The sequence below is a fragment of the Paramormyrops kingsleyae genome, chromosome 10 (genome assembly GCF_048594095.1).
Source record: "Paramormyrops kingsleyae isolate MSU_618 chromosome 10, PKINGS_0.4, whole genome shotgun sequence".
NCBI lineage: Eukaryota > Metazoa > Chordata > Actinopteri > Osteoglossiformes > Mormyridae > Paramormyrops > Paramormyrops kingsleyae.
Genome location: NC_132806.1, coordinates 29,383,322 through 29,403,121, shown reverse-complemented (window position 1 = coordinate 29,403,121; position 19,800 = coordinate 29,383,322). Strand labels below are relative to the sequence as shown.

Here is a 19,800-nt window from a genome sequence, read left to right as displayed (position 1 = left end):
AGGCAGTTTGCCGACAGTATTTCATTTGCTGGGGGCGCGGTCAGAGGGGCCGCTGATGGGGTACAGTACCTCTGGCAGGTCTCCAGCAGGCCCTGCTACCTACCTGGATGGGCTGTAAGCACCATACGCCCCGGCTTTGCCTCTCCACTCGCTAATGAGAATGAAATCGGCTGACCATATGTTTCCACTGGGGACCCGGGGTGACTTGATCTGATACGGTCTTGATGTGAATGGACAGCACTAGCTTAATATTCCCCTAAACCAACCCCCCCCCCCCCCCCCCCCCAGCCTCAGGCGATGCAGAGGGTGTAGCGACGTTAAATGGAGAGCCCACACCGCTCTCCCACTCCTCAGTGGCTTAATACAAAACAAGGCTGATATACTTCCTGGATTTTTTTTTTACCGTGGTAGGTAACCTTCTGAGCGTTAAAGCCCTTTAGAGTCTCTCAGCACACCGGAGAGTATGATGCCTGGATGGTGCAGGCCGTGTCTCCCAGCTTATCTCTCTTGGTCTGTATCGCAATGATTCAGCCTCCTAATTGGCCTGTTTTTGTGAATTTTCCTCAGTCTGCAGTAACAAAAGCAAATCGTGGCTTTAGAGAATTAAATAAGCTCACTGGACAATGTGAAAATAACCTTGCCAGTTAATTAAAGAAAACACAATTCAAAGAAACAAAACTGGTTATAAATGCTTGGGCATCAACTTGGTAAACCTTTCTCCTGGAAAGCTGTTTGACTGATGTAAGGAATGTTGTAGGCAGTTAAATTACAGACTGTAATGAATCTGCAAATGGACAAGAGATTTTATGGCTAATGCTGCCTTGTCACTCAACACAGACAAGAACCAATGGAATGACAAGAAACAATTGAATGATGTATAGGAACTGATAAAATGATGAACAGAAACCAATAGAATTATGGACAAGAACCAATGGAATGACAGACAAAAACCCATGGAATGACTGACAAGAACCAGTGGAATGATGGTTAGGAAAGATAGAATGATGGTCAAGAACCAATGGAATTATGAACAGGAACCAATAGAACGATGGACAAGAACCAATAGAATGAGAAAGCGAAAGTGTCAAGCAGAGAAGACAAGGATCTGGCCCACAGGCCACAGGATGTCTTTCTTAGAGATCAGTTTCATCGGCATAATTCTTTTCAGTGATAGATGTCACATCGCTCAAATAATACATGTCACACTGCACTGTGAAAAACCAAATGACGAGAAGAAGTGCCCATTTACTCCTGCTCACAGAAACTATGGATGCTGAAGCAGAACAGAAGGAGTGAATGCAGCGGCATCGATTGCTTCTATGAGATCGACATGTGACAGCTTGGAGGACGTTTGGTTATAAAATATTTCAGTTTAAGTGTATTAGATTGCCACCCCCAAATCAAATTACATAAGCATTTTTCCGTGCCTGGCGTGGGCCACAGGGGAGAGAGTGGGTGTAGCATGGAGGAGAAGAAGCCAGCCAAGGCCTGATGCTGCTTAAGTCCCCCCCGCGCTCTGCTCTATTCCAGCGGGAGGGGGGGCAAACAGACTGGAATTAGATGGAATTATTGCCTATTACTCACATATTACAGGGCTGAAGTCTGTGTGCCGTGCCAGAGACAGACAGACACACACACACACACTGGTTTGTAATTATATCTTTTTGGGGACTCTCCATTCATTCCTTTGGGGAAAACCCTAATCACAACATGACGACCTTAACCCCTACCCAGCCATAACCTTGGCCATAAGTAGCCAAACAAAATATGAGACTTTTGGCATTTTAAATTTTTTGATTGTAGTCACAGATTTTTATGAAACCTAGTTTCCCCTGGTGGAGACTGAAAAAATGGTCCCCACAACGTCAAAATAACAGGTCTTTATCATATTGTGGGGACAATTGGTCATACACACACTCATACACACACACACACACACGCACACACTACTTGACCAAACTGGAGAATACATGTACACTATATGCCCACAAACACGTCTCCTCTCACAATCTCCAGAACAAACACACTTTGGGGTCAGTTATACACACATAGACACACCACACTTAATCACATCCAAAATCCTCTGCTCTTACTCTGTAGTTTCAATTTGTATGACAGGGCATGGAATTTGTCCAAACTGCATTAGGAATTGCAACAATCCGTACAATAACCAATAAAGTCTCTCTGGTCTCGCAGACGTAGCCGATATCACACTGTGGCAATCATCAGGATTCCTTTGCATGTTGTGACTGCAAAGTTAACAACTGTTTCATTTACATAAATCATAACTTAATTAATTGATGCACATCCTGAGCATTTAAAACATTCCCATCTTGTCTCCCTTACAAATATAAGAATGGGTCTCAAAATTGTTTATTTTGCCGGTCTTTTCTGGCAGTTTTCAGTCAGCAGTCTCTGTTCTCATTCTATTCTTGCTCTCAGTTTACAATCATCTCCGTCACAAACTTCTCAGTTACGAAAACTCCTGTCCTTATGAATGCATCATTCCGGGTTTAGCCATGAAATGTGGAATCTTCATTTCCAGAAAGAACCGTGCTAACTTCACCCTCACCTACCCTGCTTCCTTCTCCTACTTCACTTAGACAAGGCTTGTCAGTCAGCCTCCGACAATAAAGAGATCATCTCTACCAATTCACTGTGGCATCCAGGTTGGACACGCCACTCCTGGTACCATCTCACTTCTGCTTCAAATTCAATGACAAAACGATACAAGTGCATGAAAGAGACTTACTTTCCCAATTCTTCAAACATCTGGTATTCATCGGTGAAGCGAGTACAGGTAATGGTGGCCATGCCGGGGTTTGGTGAAGAGGCTTTGCAGGTCTTTGCTTTCGCTCTCGATCTGCTTTCCCAGAGACGGAGATATGTCTGAGCAGATAGAACACTCTGAGCAGAGCTTCTAAATCACTTTTCCGATCTCCTGAGCGAAAATAGAGGTGGGGGGATGCTGGGTGATTGACAAGTCTGCTCGGTGTTGGGCCCGCCCCTCTGCCTGTGTGTCCTCCAATCCCGGCTGCCTTTCTCCAGAATACACAGCCCGTTGTCATGGAAACTGCATCCCCAGTCACACACTTGTTCCACACAGTACGCCGCGCTGGCTCATATTCCCATCCATAAGTGAACATAGGAGCATACATATACACACACAAAGTCTCACACAGCCAGTCTGAAGTAATCATTATTTCTTTGATTTGTTCTTTTTGCTCCCTTATGCACAAGCCCACATTTAAGTTTTTATTGAAGGTACCCTGGTGTAATTACCAATTATCCATCCATCCATCTTTCCACTGCTTATCTAATACAGGGTCACAGGGGTGGCCTGGAGCTGATCCCAGGCAGCATATGGCACAAGGCAGGGGTGCACATGCCGTCCATTAGAGGGAACACACACTTACACACTCTGGGCAGCTTAAAGACATGACATGAGGAGAACATTCAGTCTCTACACCAAGGTTCCCTCATTCCGGTCCTGGAAGGTCAGTCTGCAATACACACCTGCTAAACCTGGCAATCAGATGGTGAGCTGAATAAGGTGTGTCTGAGCAGGGAAATCTGCAAACTGTGGAGCGGAATCGCCTTCCAGGACCGGAATTGGGGAACCCAGCTCTGTACCGAGGATTCAAATTCCTATCCCAAGACAGGAAAGCTACCCACTGAGGTACCCTCACCCCCCTGTTCACCCATTTCGATATCATTCTGTCAGGTATCTATTTTCTGCATTTAATCGTCTTGGTTTCAGTCTAACATTTCATATTTATAAATCACCCCCCCTCCCCCCAAAAGCAGTGATTTAATCAATCACAGATACGAATAATCAGTTGGCCTCTATGCAGGGATGACCCAGCCGGGAGGGGATGTGTGATCATTCAGAAGCTTCTGATTTCTAACCCCTGAACGAGAGTCCAGTTTGACCGGAGAAGCTGATTAAGCAGTGACTGCTTGATTTTCGTGGCCTTATCCTCTCCCGAGCGCCTTGCTTGTGCTAATCGCTCACAGTAAGCTGATCTGACTCAGGGAAGCAGAACATAAGCCAAGCGCTCTCATCAGACCTGGGAAAAGTCAACCAGACAAATGATGGCTGACGAGGCTCAGTGCCGCAGGAAGTAGCACACACTGGCCAAGTCTGGAATCTTGTTAAGACTTCATAAGGCCCCCCCCCCGCCCCCCCATTCAGAGCCCCGGAGCACATGGCTGTGCTGCTTTCCCCCTCGGCATCTTCGGAAAGCTAAACCATCCACAGACCCTTATGTTTGCACCCTTTCATAGGTCTGACTTTCCAGCTATTTTTTTCGCCTGGTATGATAATCTAATCACGTGTTACAAAGACACGTTTTCCCTCCCTTTGGCCACAGCTGTTTTGGGGGCTTAAATAACAGTTAAATAACTGGGACCAGAGGTGGGTAGTTCAGGTTCAGAGAGTAAAGGTCCAGACCAGGATTTTGTTTCAACCAACCGGTTGAGTAGTCTGTGACTCTTTATACTCAACTGATTGGTTGAAACAGAATCTTGGTCTGGACTTATACTCTCTGGAATTCAATTGAATTTCCCGCCTCAATCTGTCCATGCCGTTCAGGTAGCTGTGATTCATTCTTGCATGCTGATGTCACTGAGATCAGGCCCAAAAACCTACAAGGAACGGTTCCAAACAGTTCAGCTTCATTCTGAACTGGCATTTAGGCTCCGTGAAACATGAGAAAAATGATCTGAGCCTTAAAAGAGTATCAGTGGTACCAGGATTACACAGACCTACCAGCATACATTAATTTTCCTGCTCTACGTTCCACCTCTTTCACATTCTCTCCTACATACACCGTGTACCACAGTGAACTGATACTCTTTAGGACTTCAGCATGACCTCCAGCTAAATGTTCTTGAGGCAAATCAAACTATGTGGTAGATTGGCACACAAAGCCATGCTTGCAACTCCAAGACGAAAGGACTTCCATGTGGAGGTAGATGGCAGAGTAAGCATTTGTCCAGTAAATATAAACTGATGGATGAACATGTATCATTTTGAACTTGAGGAGACGAAACTGGAAGCTCATCACTGCTGCCCGGTGTCAGGCGTTGGAATTGCAGCTCAGCAAGGACTCATTGTCGATTCAATTTTTCAGCTACTCCCAAGTTAAATCCCTGTCAAAATTTAGGAACTTTCTTTAAAAGTCATCGGAATAATTGTAAATATATTGTTGGACAGCCATGTTTTCATGCTTTGGTGGTGTGTAGGAGGGTCTCAGTTCCCCATATGCTAATTTAATTTTTGTATGATTAAAATTTTCTTTGTTTTATATATTACAGTTTGTAGACTCACACATAGTGCACAGAGCATATTGGTGAGTGTTTGTATTTTGTGTGTGTGTGCAGTATGGAACACTGGTTGACTTACACACATGCCCATTTCTGCTTCACATGAAAGGATTTATTCATGAACATTCAGGGCTGCTCGGCTGTACAGTCATATGTGCAAAACTAAGGTGCTTTTGCTAAACGCCCAAAGCTTCCCATCAAAGTGCTCTCAGCCTCTGTGGGACCCTTTTGGCTGAAAGGGCAAGTTTGTAAAAACATCATGCTGCTCCCTTTATAGATAAAGACTTTGCAATGTTCAGAAAGACCAACCATCAAGCAAAGGCTGTAACAAGCCCTACAAACTGCTCGGAGGAGAAGAGGGAGAAGAAGTGAGAGCTGTGGATTAGACCTGGGTCCAGAGAGATGGTGAACTGGGAGATAAACTCATTCTGAATTTCAATGTGTTAATCAAAATCTCCCTCTATATATATTATATATATATATTTCTGCAGCAATGCTTCTGTAAAGACAAAGAATAAGGACAATCAGACATTAAGCATTTTAAAACTGAAATATCAGTTTCACTATAGGATACCAAAGGATTTTACAGAGCTCCATGCAAATCGTTGTTTACCCTCTATTTCCACCCCGTTTGATTGTCACACACAAAAAAAACCTAGTTTGGTTTATTTCTCATAATGCCTCTTCCCTCTCCCATTCCTGAGCTCAAACAGGGAACTGGAACTGCAGTGTCAACAGTGATTAGAGTTTCTAGAAGGCTGGTCGTTCCCGAGAACAAATGCAGCACGCACACACACACACACACACACGCACACACACACACGCATGCACATACAGTATGTCGGGTAAACATATCATTATGGGGACCAGGAAACCGGTCCCCATAAGGGAAAAAAATGGATATTTATCACGGTATGGGGACATTGTGTCCCCTTAAGGATGGGTATACCCACTCACACACCCCCACACACACACACACACCACACACACGGTGCTGCCCCTGCCAATGTTTACAGAAGAGAGAGCCAGCAATCCTGTGCTCCATGTCATCAGCACTGAGCTCCTGATGTAAACCAGGAGAGTGATAAGACACTTACCAGGAACCCCACTGGCCAAATGCATCAATACCCAAGGCTCGTTTTTAAAAGAAAACAAATAGCAAGCAAATATAAACTTTTGATCATGAACACCGGCGTTGAAGCCTGATTCCTGAGGCTGCTGCAGAGATGCAGTGACGGCCATTTGCTTGTCCCCGACAGAAGCTGTCAGGATAGACGGGGGTGGGGGGAGAGACATGGCGGACTTCTACTGCTGGTGCCCAAACACTGCGACCCAAACTCAAAGCAACAAGAAAAACAAGATGGCAGGATGCAAATCTAGAAAGAATATTAAATATGGTCGCCATGTCAGCGCCTTTACTGGACATTAAGATAGCATAGCGGCTTAGATCTTTCCAGGGACACTCAGATCTAAACATGACTTCCGTTTCAGGTTCTTATCTTTATGGAATCAGGACACTGCCCCTTCTTGGCCAGCACCCACGTAACGCCCACTGTTACAATCACACAATCGGCAGGGAGTATGAGCTTTCTTCATGCTGCCAGTTGGAGGAAGAAAAAGTCAACAAAGAGCATGTGTGCTTTGGTCAAGTTTGCCATAATAAACGGTCTGTCAGCTGGCTGGCGGGAGATCCGCATTATTGGACCCTATGGGGTCTTTGCTGCAAAAATTATGTGCTTTCAGATCTACTTTTTCCTCAGTGGGCTCTTATAAATCGCCCCAGTTCTGTTGCTTACATAACCAATAATTCCGTGTAAGGCAATCAGGCGAGAGACCTGAGAGGGGGGTCTGAATCAAATTAGCCGTGTTTCGCTTAAGCCGGAAAGAGACGTACTTCGCAACAAACACATTCTGCATTCTGGCCCAAATGCTGCAGGGAACATATTTCTGACCAAATCACAGTAAACACAAGTTCTTGCTTTGAGCTCCATTGTCTGAGAGCCGTCGTGTTGGCCAGCAGGAGAGCTTGTGGTCCTTGCATTATTTAAGGGCAGGAGGGAAGCCAGACGGAACACAGGTTTTCCAGATTTTTTATTGCAGGAGAAGGATCTGTCTGTTAATACTTACAAAACACAATCGTTTTGGATGTCCTGCAAAACACAAAATGCTGTGACTCTGATCAATACTCTCCAGCTGCATTTTCAATCCACCAAGTTGTCACTGAAATGATACTGTAAGCAGAATTTGAGCTCAAATTCAACCAAAAGTAAAGAAAACAAATGTTTTTTTTTTTTATAGCTAAGTAAGCAGTGACAGTTTACTACCTAAATAAACACTCCACTACCTAACTAATTCAGTGTGTACAACCAAACACCATCCCCTTCCCGTTTTCACATAAAACATCCACGTTATAATGCTTTAGGTTAAAATAACATTTTTACAAATCACAAAATCTGCACGAGTTTATTGATCAACACTGATGAAAAATACATTTGAATTGGTTTAAGGGAAAGTGTTGGGGAACCTCCAGCTTTCCAACTCGTAAAGAATTTTTGAAAAAAAAAAGAACATAAAACAATGGACAGCCCTGTTGCTTACGGTCCCCCAGAGGAGCCTCACGGTACTGCGGGGTGACCATTTGATAGCCTAACAACCAATGAATGAGGGAGCAGGTTGGCAAGGAAATTTAGGGTTTTTTCCTCTTGTAAGCAAAGCAGGAAGCTCAAAATACAATACAGCAAACATTTCTTTATCTGAAATACATAAAAACAAATGGAAATTTAATGAGGCCAAGAGGAATAAATGCCCAATGATGATCAAATCCGAAATGCTGAAAATCATAGTGAACAGAGCAGAGAACGAATTGGCCTTCGATATGGGTCACGTGATACAGCGACTGTAAGTGTTTCCCAACTTGTCATCTGTTTCCTTTCACTTTTGGCACAGTTGTTGTGCTCTGAGAAATTATGGCTCCAAGTGATTTAGAATCATGCAGGGGGAATGGGGTTACCTTAAAGCTATCAGGAATGTTCCGCCGCTGTTCCTACAGTGTTGGGTGCAGCATATCTTCTTAGAGAGAAAATGGAAATTTGCTTGGAAGGAGCAATGAGCGTGATTTGATGCCCTAATTCACTTTGCTGCGATTATATTTAAGGTTTCTTACTTTCTTCCAGCTTGCTTATTTTCGCCTGTCTCTCTGCACATTTCTGCCCTCCCTGTGCCAGCCGCTCTGCCAGTTTTCACCCCTGTTAGGTTTCTCTTGGCCCAAACGTGCCGTGTTGTCAGGGTTTGGATGGTGGTATTGGCACAGCTTCATCACCTCTCCACGAGCCTGGCCAGCTTCCCAAATCTCTAAAAGCCAATCAAAGTTCTCTCCAACCGTTCATCGCAGCCCATCTGACGGAGGGAAGGCTGAAGTCCATATTTCATAAACTCATGACTGTTTGCAATATACGTCTTAATTGGTATTCTGACTTCACAGAGACGTCATGGAATAAACGTGTTTCGTCTGGCAAGTGTCGACCTGATTTTATTTACGAGGTGGTTTCCCTAAATGATACTTTCGCCAATTACATAAAGATCACTTTCAAATTGTATGTTTTAATTAGTAAAAGGTCAGTAAATATTAATTTTTTCATGAGTTTACTGTGACACTTTTGTATTCTATTCCAAAAAACCCATAAGCATATTATAAGCATGCATATACACTAGTGATTCCACCAGACAAGTCAGTGTGAGATGAGATAAATGTGTTTGTACCACTCACAGATCATTTGTGGTCACGAAAACAATCATATTGTCTTAAAAGGACTGCAAGGTTATGGCCAGACACCCGGTGCATGGAAGTATATCACTGTGACCTCTCTAGAATGATAAGAAATGTCATCAAAGGAGTTATCTAGAGAAATGCAAAGCTGATGTCCTTTAGAGGTTTCTTTATGGCATAAATTCTTTCATTATCATTTGGTTGATATCCAGGCCTCTCATCCAAAGTGCTCCTTGCCCTGCACCCTGGTTCTGGGAAAGTGATTAGTGGATGGATGGATGGATGGATGGATGGATCTAACATGTTCTGTGCTTTGCCTCTGAGTTTCAATGCATGGATTGCAATTAACACCGAACTTGCAGTCAATACTATACTATAGTCTGTAAAGAACATCTTACTATGTTCCCAGACTTTCAGGAAGCCCATCCAGATGCCCTCAAAGAGGTGCTCATGCTTTAATGCAGATTCTCATGTGCTTTTCAGAGACTTGACTTGACAGACCTAAGCACTGAGGATCCAGGGAGGAGTCGAGAGAGATTCCCTCACTGGAGCCTGTGACTCGATCCCAGGATAAGGGAAGTGTTAGGAAAATCACACTGCCAGGTTTCCACTGGCAGTGCAGGCTACCTAACCGAAGCCAGCTGCAGTACCGGTGTCTGCACAGCAATGTGCCAGCCTCTGGTGCCACCTCACAGTGATTTCTGTGGGGATTCACAGCAAACTGCCTCCCTCAGCACTGCTTGGTTAATATGTCCAGCACCGGGACGCCGGTCTTGCTTAGGATGACAGATTTTTTTTTTCGATGATGGAAAGCAGGTGATTTTACAGGAGCTGCTCACCGCCCCCCCATCCCACCCCCTATTTATGGCTCTGTGATGAGTTTTCCTTTCCATTCGTTGTCATATATATATATATATATATATATATATATATATATATATATCTCATCATTCCTTTCGATATTAAAAAAATTCGGGTATGTTCCTAAGGCAATCTGGCGAAATTATTAACATAGCTCATTCCAACAGCGGCCGCCGCCTCGAGGTGTTTCTCTTTCAGGGCTTGATAAAATTCAGTAAACGAACAACGTTTCCCCTCACTGATCTTCGGGAAGAAACGAACGGAACACCCACCGCTGAGAATTGCCCTTCGCCATGAGACCATTTGCATGGGAAATGACGACTCAGGGAGCATCGCCCAACAAAGGTTTACTTAGAGGCTCACAAAATGTAAATTATTGCATCTTCGTATTACGATATAAAACTGCAAGAATTTCTGATGGCGTACTTGAGTAAAAATTAACAGTTTGAACACATTTGTCTCTAATATGAAAAGTAGCTGCAGGCGGATCAGACGAGCTTAGTGTGTCTCTCTAGCAGATTTCATAACCTTCAAGCGATGCAGTGCGCTACAGAGCCAGTGATGTTCTCCCACATAACTGGGGTCTTCATGCAGAGTGGACTGGACTGGGAAAATGAAGGTTCTCGCATTCAGGTCATTTTTCTGAAATCCATTGTACAGAAAACTAGTGACTAAACTCAGATGGTTCTGGTAAGAAAAGTCAGTGTGGGGGGGGGGCCCTTAGCTGGTGGAAAATCATTGCTTTACGTTGATCTTGTCTGTGCTTGCCGACTTCCTGACTTTACTGTTTTATTATAAGTAGGATTTATATAGGATATATTTTAAAATATGAGAAATACCTATATGTTCAAGTTCATGTTACATTTAGAAGACGTATAATCGCATGATTCTCCAGCGTATTGGTGATAATTTTAAAACAAGACAAAATGAGGCATTAGACCAAGTTGAACAACTGGCCGTACAAAATATTTCATCATGGACGTTGTGCTGATTTGTTGCGTTTTGGGATGACTGCATTTCCTGCAGATTTGCTTTGTGAGATAGCTTCCGTCTGGATGTTTTGCGAAAACGGATAAATTATGTTATGCTAACATTTAAGTCCATTTGCAGCAGTACTGGAATCCTTCAACAGCTCCAGGCAATTAAGATTAGCCCCCAACAAACTGTAGACTGTGATGCTGGGAGACTGACATAGAACCAACGTGAGCATCTGTGTAAAAACTCAGAGACACCAAGACCAGATTCCCTAAGATTTCTGCTGTTTCAACCTCAACTAGACTGACAGATTTTATTTGGTTTAGTTTTTGCACCCCTTAAATCTACTTCCTTTGTACTTAAATATATGCTATTTCCTATGTTTTCCAGAATCTAATAAATCAAAATGGCACTTTAAAATTGAGCACACAGATAGAGAAAACAAACACAATCAATCACTTCAGTGTAAACACTAGTATAAATAAGACTATTACAAAGTCCTACACATCAAAAAGCCGGCTCAGAAAATGCCAATTGTCGGGATCAGTCTTTGGATGAACTTGGTTTAAAGCAGCTAAGACATGATACTAAAACACACTCAATGGGAGAGAATCTTGTTCAAAAATGTCCATCTAATCTAATCTGTTGGATATGATCCTGGTGTTTAGTTTCTTGAAAAATGACCGTAGTTTGCAAATCTTACACTTCTTGGCTTTCATCCTCTTGTGATAGATCTCATCCCAGATATCGTCTTCCTCGTCGCCCGCCCACGGCACCCACGCTCCTCCGTGGAGCTCGGGGTTGGCCCTAGGGTCCTCTGCCGGATAGCGTACCGGGATGGCGGTGCGATTGTAATAAGCCAGGCGAAGCAGCAGCTGCTTCACCACATCGGGCCGCCGACTCGAGAGATCGTAGCGTTCGTAAGGGTCTCCGGTGATGTTGAAGAGCCACACCGACTTCTGGATGTCCGTGTGGCGCTCCAGGTTCCACCAGCTGCCCGGGAAGGTGGCTAGCATCTGTGGTGGGATCCAGTCGCCATAGCCAGGGTCTCCGGTCAGCAGCTTCCAATCCCCGACACGGATGGAGGCCTGCACAGCCGTGTTCCAGATGCGGTGCCCTTCCTGCCAAGAGCCATGCTTGGCGTGATTGTAGAGGGGATCGATGTTATGCAGAATCTCAAGACGAGGAGACTGCTTCCCCTCGCTGATCGCCGGCCATACATCGTAGCCATCGAGTCTCTCGCTCGCCGAGATGTTGCCTCCTGCCAGAGCCACTAACGTGGGATACCAGTCGGTGATGTGCACCAAGGCCTTGCTCACGCGACGCCGGCGGCGCAGCAGCGGACTGTGGACGAACCCCAGCCCGCGAATGCCACCCTCCCAGTAGGTGCCCTTGCGGCCACGCAGCGGCCAATTACTCCCCCCGAAGAACGGCTGTCCCCCGTTGTCTGTGGAGAAGATGAGGACGCTGTTCTGGTAGTAGCCGTACTTGCGGAGGGCATAGGTCACATTTCGCACGGCCTCATCTACTACAGATACCATGGCTGCATATTTCCTGCGGGCTACATTACTCATTCCCCGATACTGGTAGATGTATCCCTTGGGGGACTGCAGGGGTGTGTGCACGGCCTGAAAGGACAGGAAGATGAAGATGGGCTGCCGGGGGTCATGGCTGGCCAGGATCTTGCGCACCCTCTGAGTGTAGAGGTGGGTGGAGTACTTACCCCCCTGGCCCCAGGCTACGGTCTCCCCATCATGCAAATCAAAGCCACACATGCCGGGCCCATCGCAGGACTCGTACGAGTAGTAGTCCACGCTGCCCGTCAGCGAGCCGAAGTAGGTGTGGAAACCTCGACGCGTCGGCAGGCACTCCTTCTTGTAGAAGCCCAGGTGCCACTTGCCCACCATGTGAGTGGCATAGCCCGCCTCCTGTAGCTTCTGGGGCAGGGTCACCTGGTCCAGCGGCAAGCAGTTGGGCTGGCGAGGGCGGATGATGGAGTGCTGCAAGCCGGTGTGGATCTGGTACCTAGGCCAGATATCACGCTCATCAGTACCACAGTCCATCCATCCATGAAATGAATTTCACACAATCAGCACAGAAATACAGTGCCAGTCAAAAGTTTGGACACACCGACCCATACGAAGGTTTATTCTTTACATTTTAGAATAATCGTAGAGACATCCAGGGATGTGTCTCCAGCTGTCCTGAAGGAAGTCCCACATATATGCCAAGCACTCATTGGCTGATTTTCCTCCACTCTCTAGTCAATCTCCTCCCAACCATGTCTAGTGGGTTTAGGTTAGGTGGCCAGGTCATGTGATGCGGCACTATCGCTCTGCTTTGTATGTGGCTTGGCGTGTCCAAACTTTTGACTGGTAGATCGGAAACAACCATAACTGAACCTTGCATTGAACCATATTTACATTACACGATATTAGTTACAATAATCAATAAAGGCAACTTACACAAAAAAAAAATGCTTTGAATGTCTCTACGTATATCCAGGACAACCCAATCTTTTTTAATCCAGACCGGTCCAGAAATGGTCCAGAAACATACGCTCCATATCAAGAGTGCTTAAAGGATTTTCACAGCCTACCAGAGTAACAGAGATGAATCTCAGATTTCCAGTGGTGCAAAATCAACTTCCTTTGAATGACTTTATACTAAGGCTGCTAACGATTGCCCTTTGCCCAGAACAGCCTGCAGCTGGTTTCTCTTCAGCTGTGACTCTCACAGCTCAATGTTTTGTTTGACAAGACACACATCTCAAATCCACAGCCAAACCTGCAAACCAGAGCTAAACCAAAAACCCGTGCATACCCTCAGCTCCCAACAGATGCTAAGTCATGCTGATTAAAATCAGGACATCACTGTATATTATCCCAAACTTCTTCCCAGCCAATAAATGTACATTTCTCTCTCAACGAGACAGTATTTACTTCATTCACTGACAGAAACAGCTGGTATCAAAATTAATTTGTACAGAACAGCTTTGTCTCTGTGCACTCAGCCTGTTTTAAAGCGTTCCTCTTCAGTGACTCACTCCTGGCTCTCTATTTCACTTTCAGCTGGATGGTTTCATCTAGAGCCTTCAAACAGACGAATGTGAGGCGCAAACGGGGTCCCCACAGTCCTCCGTCGTCCAGAAATTCCCTTTCAATTGTTTGGCAATTCGTAACAGAGGAGTCCGCCTCTTCACTCGATGTAACAAAAACGCCAGTCCCACACACACAGCCTTCCAGTGAATAATAATGTCAGACACAAGGAGGTTATGATGTCAGACTCAACTCCAACTGTCAGGTTATCCCACAAGACCTGCCCCAGCTATAGGTACAGCTGATTAAAGTCCCATGAAGGCATTTTTCACTGCAAAGACACAGGCTGTCCCTGGGACTGTGGTGAACTAGATCTTCTGGGTAGCTAACAAATCCATGGGACACAGAAACTGGAGAATGGAAACAGACATTTTATCATCCCCCTTAGGATACAAGGAACATTAAATGAAACATACAATGAGCAAAAGAAGAGTCTCTCTATCATAAATTCACATAGAACTTACTTAGACAATTACCAGCTAATTATAGCTGACGAGGGGGCACGTCCCACTAATCTCACCCCACCCCCAAGGACGCCCACACCTGCCCTGTATCTCACAAGCAGTGCCCTGTATCTCACAAGCAGTGCCCTGTATCTCACAAGCAGTGCCCTGTATCTCACAAGCAGTACCCTGTATCTCACTAGCAGTGCCCTGTATCTCACTAGCAGTGCCCTGTATCTCACTAGCAGTGCCCTCTATCTCTTTCTCAAACACGCAAACTTAGCCAAACACACCCAAATGCTACTCTAGGCGCTAACTGCACTGTAACACACCTGCGCACAAACCCTGAACATCCGACATAGCAGCGGACTCACCTGGCAGCAGCAAAATCCAGTGAACCAGGGTTCAAATTTTGTACCATGTAATGTATCCATTTCACATTCTGAGGGGGAAAAAAAAATCTTGTTCTGGTCAAAAGAAGGGTATTGTATCCAATGAGTGCATCTAATTTTACTTGACTTACAGTAGGGGGGGGCTTCACATTTATGGAAAACTGTATAAATGTGTGCTCTATGCGTGCCAGTGAAAGATAGGCTACTTACTGGCATATTACACAAAAAGACACTTTTGTAAGTTTTTTGGCTTTGAAAAGTCCCCTTTCTGACCTACCTCAGCTAGATATTCGGCACTCAGGGAAACAAGGAAGGAATGACAGTGTGGCAGTGACACGGAGCACGGCTTATACGGCATACTGCTTCCAATATGCCGGATTACTGGGCTTAATTTGGATACATGGCAGAATATGTGCCGTCTGCATTTTCCCCCTGTGTTGACCTGTAGTTCAAAGGCAATTTCTGGTGATTCAATGGCATCCCATTCAGGAGGATCTACCCCATCCCACCCCAGGTTAGGTTTAAGGTTCACTTTGTTGTCATCATCAACTGTGTACTAGTACAAACAGCGTTCCTATAACAGTAACAATACACAATAACTATACCACACAATAACTATACCAATCTAAAGTGCAGACAGCGGGCATTAGACATGACACAAGACAATAACAATAATTCCAGATGCAGTTACTATGCCCACATGATGTAATAAATCCTGCTATTCATTAAACCATTTAAAATAGTAAATAAACTACTCAAGTAACCCCAAAACTAAGAAACAATGCTAACTTATTAATTGTAAACAAGTTTTCATTCCACCATCAAGCATTCGGCGACAAATGTAATGTTATAAGATTTTCCATGACATGTATCTTTCACTCTCTATGGAAGTTACAGCACCAACAGGAAATGATCTTTAGTCAGTCACTCCGAGGATTCCGTCGCTTCGTTATACATTCCTCCATCATGTCATCCGTCTCCTAAACGCTTATTCAATACAGGGTTACGTGAGGCACACCCCATGCATGCCAGTCCATCACAGGGCACGCAATCACACACACAGTGGGCAATTTACAGAATCCAGTCTGTCTTACTGTGGGATGTGACATGGACATGGGGGGGGGGGGACATGTAAACTCCACATGCACACACGGCGGGGACATGGGGTGGAGGTGTGACTCACCGCGCCACCCCATAATACAAGCTCTGGCTCTTAGTCACCGAAGAGGCTACACCATGATACTTAGCTCGTCATCCTGAATGGCCTTTTACAGTAATGTGGTGACATCATGCTCCACTGACTGCGAGGAGCAGCTACTGACAAAACAGCCCAGGGACGTCTGCCAAGCGGCTGAGGAGAACCAGCAGGTTCAGGCCGGTGGCTTTCAGTCAACCCAGCAAACACATGCTATTTGAACACTTTCAAAACTGAAAACAAGACCTTTCAATGCAACACTTTTTGTTAACAGGTGATATTTAATTTGGCTGAATTCCAAGTTCTATTATGCAACAGCAAGATTAGTTCTTGTAGTTGCTTGGCTATACAGTAACTGCACTTTCAAAGGAAAATGAATGAAACCATCCAGCTGTTTCAGAATGTTCCTCTACTGCACGCATATTTGAAAACAAATTTTAATTTAATTTAATTTTTTTTAAATGAGCTTGTGAAATCATAGCCGCAAACTGCTATTCCGATAACCATGAAACACAGTATCAGCACCCCAGAGTTATAAATATTGCAAGTGAGCCACTTATTAATACTTTTTGCAAAATAAATATAGTTAATGGTTAGAGTGTAAACAAGCTCAATCTCCACAACTGAAGAGTGGCTCTTCATTCAGACCCTAATAGCCTCTTGCTCCATTTTGTCAAATGTAGCACTCAAGATTTATTTAGAATGGCACCTAAACCATGTGAGAAACTAACTTTTAAGTTATAGTTTACTTGTCCTCTTGAAAGAAGTTATGAGTTCAGCACTGACACTGCAAAAACTGTTTATCCAAAGATATCTATCCACAAACCCAGTGCTTTGACATTAGAGTAAAGTCATCAAAAAGAATCCAAAAGTGTTCATTATCTGTATTATTGCCACTATGGTTGTGACGGGCATGTTTTTTTTAAACATATGAAACCCATTTTTTTTTAGGGTTGGTCCACTTGTCCGGTCTCTCTGCCATTCATACAGTAGTTACTGAATTCTGATAGATTTAAGAAGTCGGTCATGACACTTGCCACAAGTCTTGAACTGCTTGACCTAACGGCTCATAAATTAACTCAGGAGAAGGCTTTACATGAACAGTATGAAAAGATATTTTAAGAAGACTTTAAGAAGGTAAAGTGTTCTGTTGAGTTGAAGAAATTTGCACAGGTCAACAATATTACACGAGTGACGATGACATGTAGAGTGTTACCAGAGAAACTACAAACTTTAAATGTTCGTTGGATACCATAGTGGATTAATGTATAGCAATAAATATGTCCTGAAGTTAAAGTACAAACCCATTAGCTCATGGGAGACATACAAAGAACATCTTTATTTAATTTCACACACAACTTAAATTCAACACATTGCAAGAATAAACATAGTGGTGGTTTTGTTACTGTTTGCCCAGAAATTCTAAGTCAAAGCAAAAGCCAGTTTGGAAATTTGGACTAATCCCCGAGTATAATAAAATATATATATTGAAAATTACCTGTTACAAACAGTCTTATATGACAGATGCCTGAGCTCCTGGATCGATGGATGCATGGATGAACGGATTTCTCATTTAAATGTCAAAATTTCAACATTCCGAAAAAGCCTATCTAAAATAAGGTTAATTATCGCAGGCACCTATGTATTGCTACCAAAAAAAATGCAGTCAGTGTGTAACCTTCGAGAAACTGTAGAGGGAAAAGATATTATGTAAATAAATAAATATTGTTAGATAAATTAAAAAGAAAATAGGTTCAAACACCTCCACTATATCTTAACAGAATACATCATTGGTTTCACTTGCGCAAGGCAAAACCTATGCATATTATTTGAATATCATTGGGATGCATTCATTTTGCTTTATTAAATTCCTCCGGGAAGATTATTTTACTGTGTTAAAGTTTGCCTCATGCATACAAGTTGGCTACAAAAAATACTTATTGTAATAAAGATAATAAAAGTTTACCATTTCATATTAGGAAAACAATTACTAAAGCATTCATCTTAATTAGACAGATTTCACAGAAGCCACTTGGGCACCTGGTCAGGGCTTAGACGGCGTCAGATTTACCTTCCCGTGATCAGCTGACTGCGGGATGGCGTGCATATCGGCTGGATGTAGTAATTCTCCAGCTTCACTCCTTCCGCTGCCAGCTTATCCAGGGTCGGCGTTCGGATGTCGGAGTCGTGGTAGCCAATATCGTGGAATCCCTGGTCGTCCGTGAGTATGAAGATTATGTGGGGCGGCTGTCTGGATTTGAACGTAGAGCCCTTGTGAATGAAATCCGAAATAGGCTCATTCTCCACCTGATTGGGCTTCATCCAGTCCCAGGAGAAGTAGCCAAAACTTAGTAAACTAACTAATGAAAACCCAGTGAGAGCATAAACTGCCATGGGTTTGGTTTCAGTTCAGATATGATGTATCTAATATGAACTATGGAAAACTCAGGCAGAATGTTGCAACTCTGCAATACAGGTCCCTTTCTCAATTAATTACTGGGCAGAAATAGACATCGCCTTTTCTCTATTATTTTATTTAACAAACGAGAAACCCGTTGCTGTCGGCAAGTTTCGTCTTTAATCAAAATCATTCCTAAGAGTGACAAAGTATAAGAGTATGCTGACAAAGAATAACGGCGCTTATATGGATCTAGTGGAAAACGCGTGTCTCATTAGATATCCAACACAGCTTCCCTCCCGTTTGAAGATCCCCTTCAAACTTTTCCCCACTTTTCCCCACCCACTGGGTGTCTTAGTTCCGCCCACTGGTATATGGGTCAGCCAATAGGAACGCAGCGTTATGGATCGCCCCGCCCCCGCCCCGTCATGATGTGATAGCCGCGCACCTCAGGGTCTCGCCCCGCCGCAGCTGTTACACATGCGAGTCGTTACACAACGCGATCTCCGTCCACCCGCGGCCGAGTGTAGCGTGATGTCCTTGGCGTTTGGTTTCGTTTATCATATTATCCCTCGCTTTTGAAGTATACAAGACGGAGTGTACCGCAAAACATTCTTGAATGGCAGTATTAAATAGCTGATAAAAAGATCTTGCAGATGTTACGAAAACATTAATGCGCAGCAGTGATTTCCTGCTAAGTAACACTTGCACATTTTGTATTGTTTATTTAATATTCAGAGTTAAAACTGTGTATTCTTTCGTGGCTGAATGTAAATATTTTTGTCTTAATAGGTCTACATAATTATAGATTAGGCCTATACCTTCCAGTAAACTTTAAAAATTACAGAAAAATTATAATTTTGTGCTATACATCCGTAATCATTAATGTATATAGGCCTATATATACTGATGGCCAAATATCATTTAAACGATAGATGGGGACAATGCATTTTGCAAGGCAAAATATTTCCTGTCATAAATTTAGCAGTATTAGATTAAAAAATAGTAACCGCAAAGTGAATCAAGCAAACAACACAGGATAGTTTTGGATGTTTATGCAACAAAATTAGAAAATGATGATTTGATATAGTTTGCAGTTGTGTTTGTGACACCAGGGGGGTTGCGGTAGGCACGGTGAAGTCAGCATGGGAATCCGGGACATTAACTGGAGAGCGATATGGGAACGAGAACCGCTTTTTTCAAAAAACTTCCCTCTTTACTAATATTAGGTTTCAAAACTGTTTGAGTTTTATATTTGTCTTTTTCGCTTCCAAAGATTTTTCGTACTAATAACATCTAAACTTACAATTTTTGTAGGCTACTTTATTCGAATCCAGCTGGTGG

The 19,800-nt window shown here is 43.7% G+C and overlaps 2 protein-coding genes across 2 annotated transcripts in view; both read right to left on the bottom strand.

Annotated features, from left to right (window-relative positions):
* The window catches only part of LOC111853011 (calcium/calmodulin-dependent protein kinase type II subunit alpha-like), a 58,040-nt gene extending 55,086 nt beyond the window's left edge, over positions 1-2,954 (bottom strand). Inside the window, exon 1 of the mRNA XM_023829436.2 lies at positions 2,753-2,954. Coding sequence (XP_023685204.1) covers positions 2,753-2,814 — 62 coding nt within the window. The 5' untranslated portion in view covers positions 2,815-2,954. The remainder of the gene's footprint in view (positions 1-2,752) is intronic.
* A 7,063-nt stretch (positions 2,955-10,017) lies between these two features.
* LOC111852981 (arylsulfatase I) lies at positions 10,018-18,742 on the bottom strand. The gene is made up of 2 exons (XM_023829375.2): positions 18,130-18,742; positions 10,018-12,955 (listed from the first exon to the last, which is right to left on the bottom strand). Exons 1-2 carry the CDS (start codon positions 18,450-18,452, stop codon positions 11,563-11,565), a joined length of 1,716 nt encoding a protein of 571 aa, XP_023685143.2. The 5' UTR covers positions 18,453-18,742; the 3' UTR covers positions 10,018-11,562.
* Positions 18,743-19,800: the final 1,058 nt, after the last annotated feature.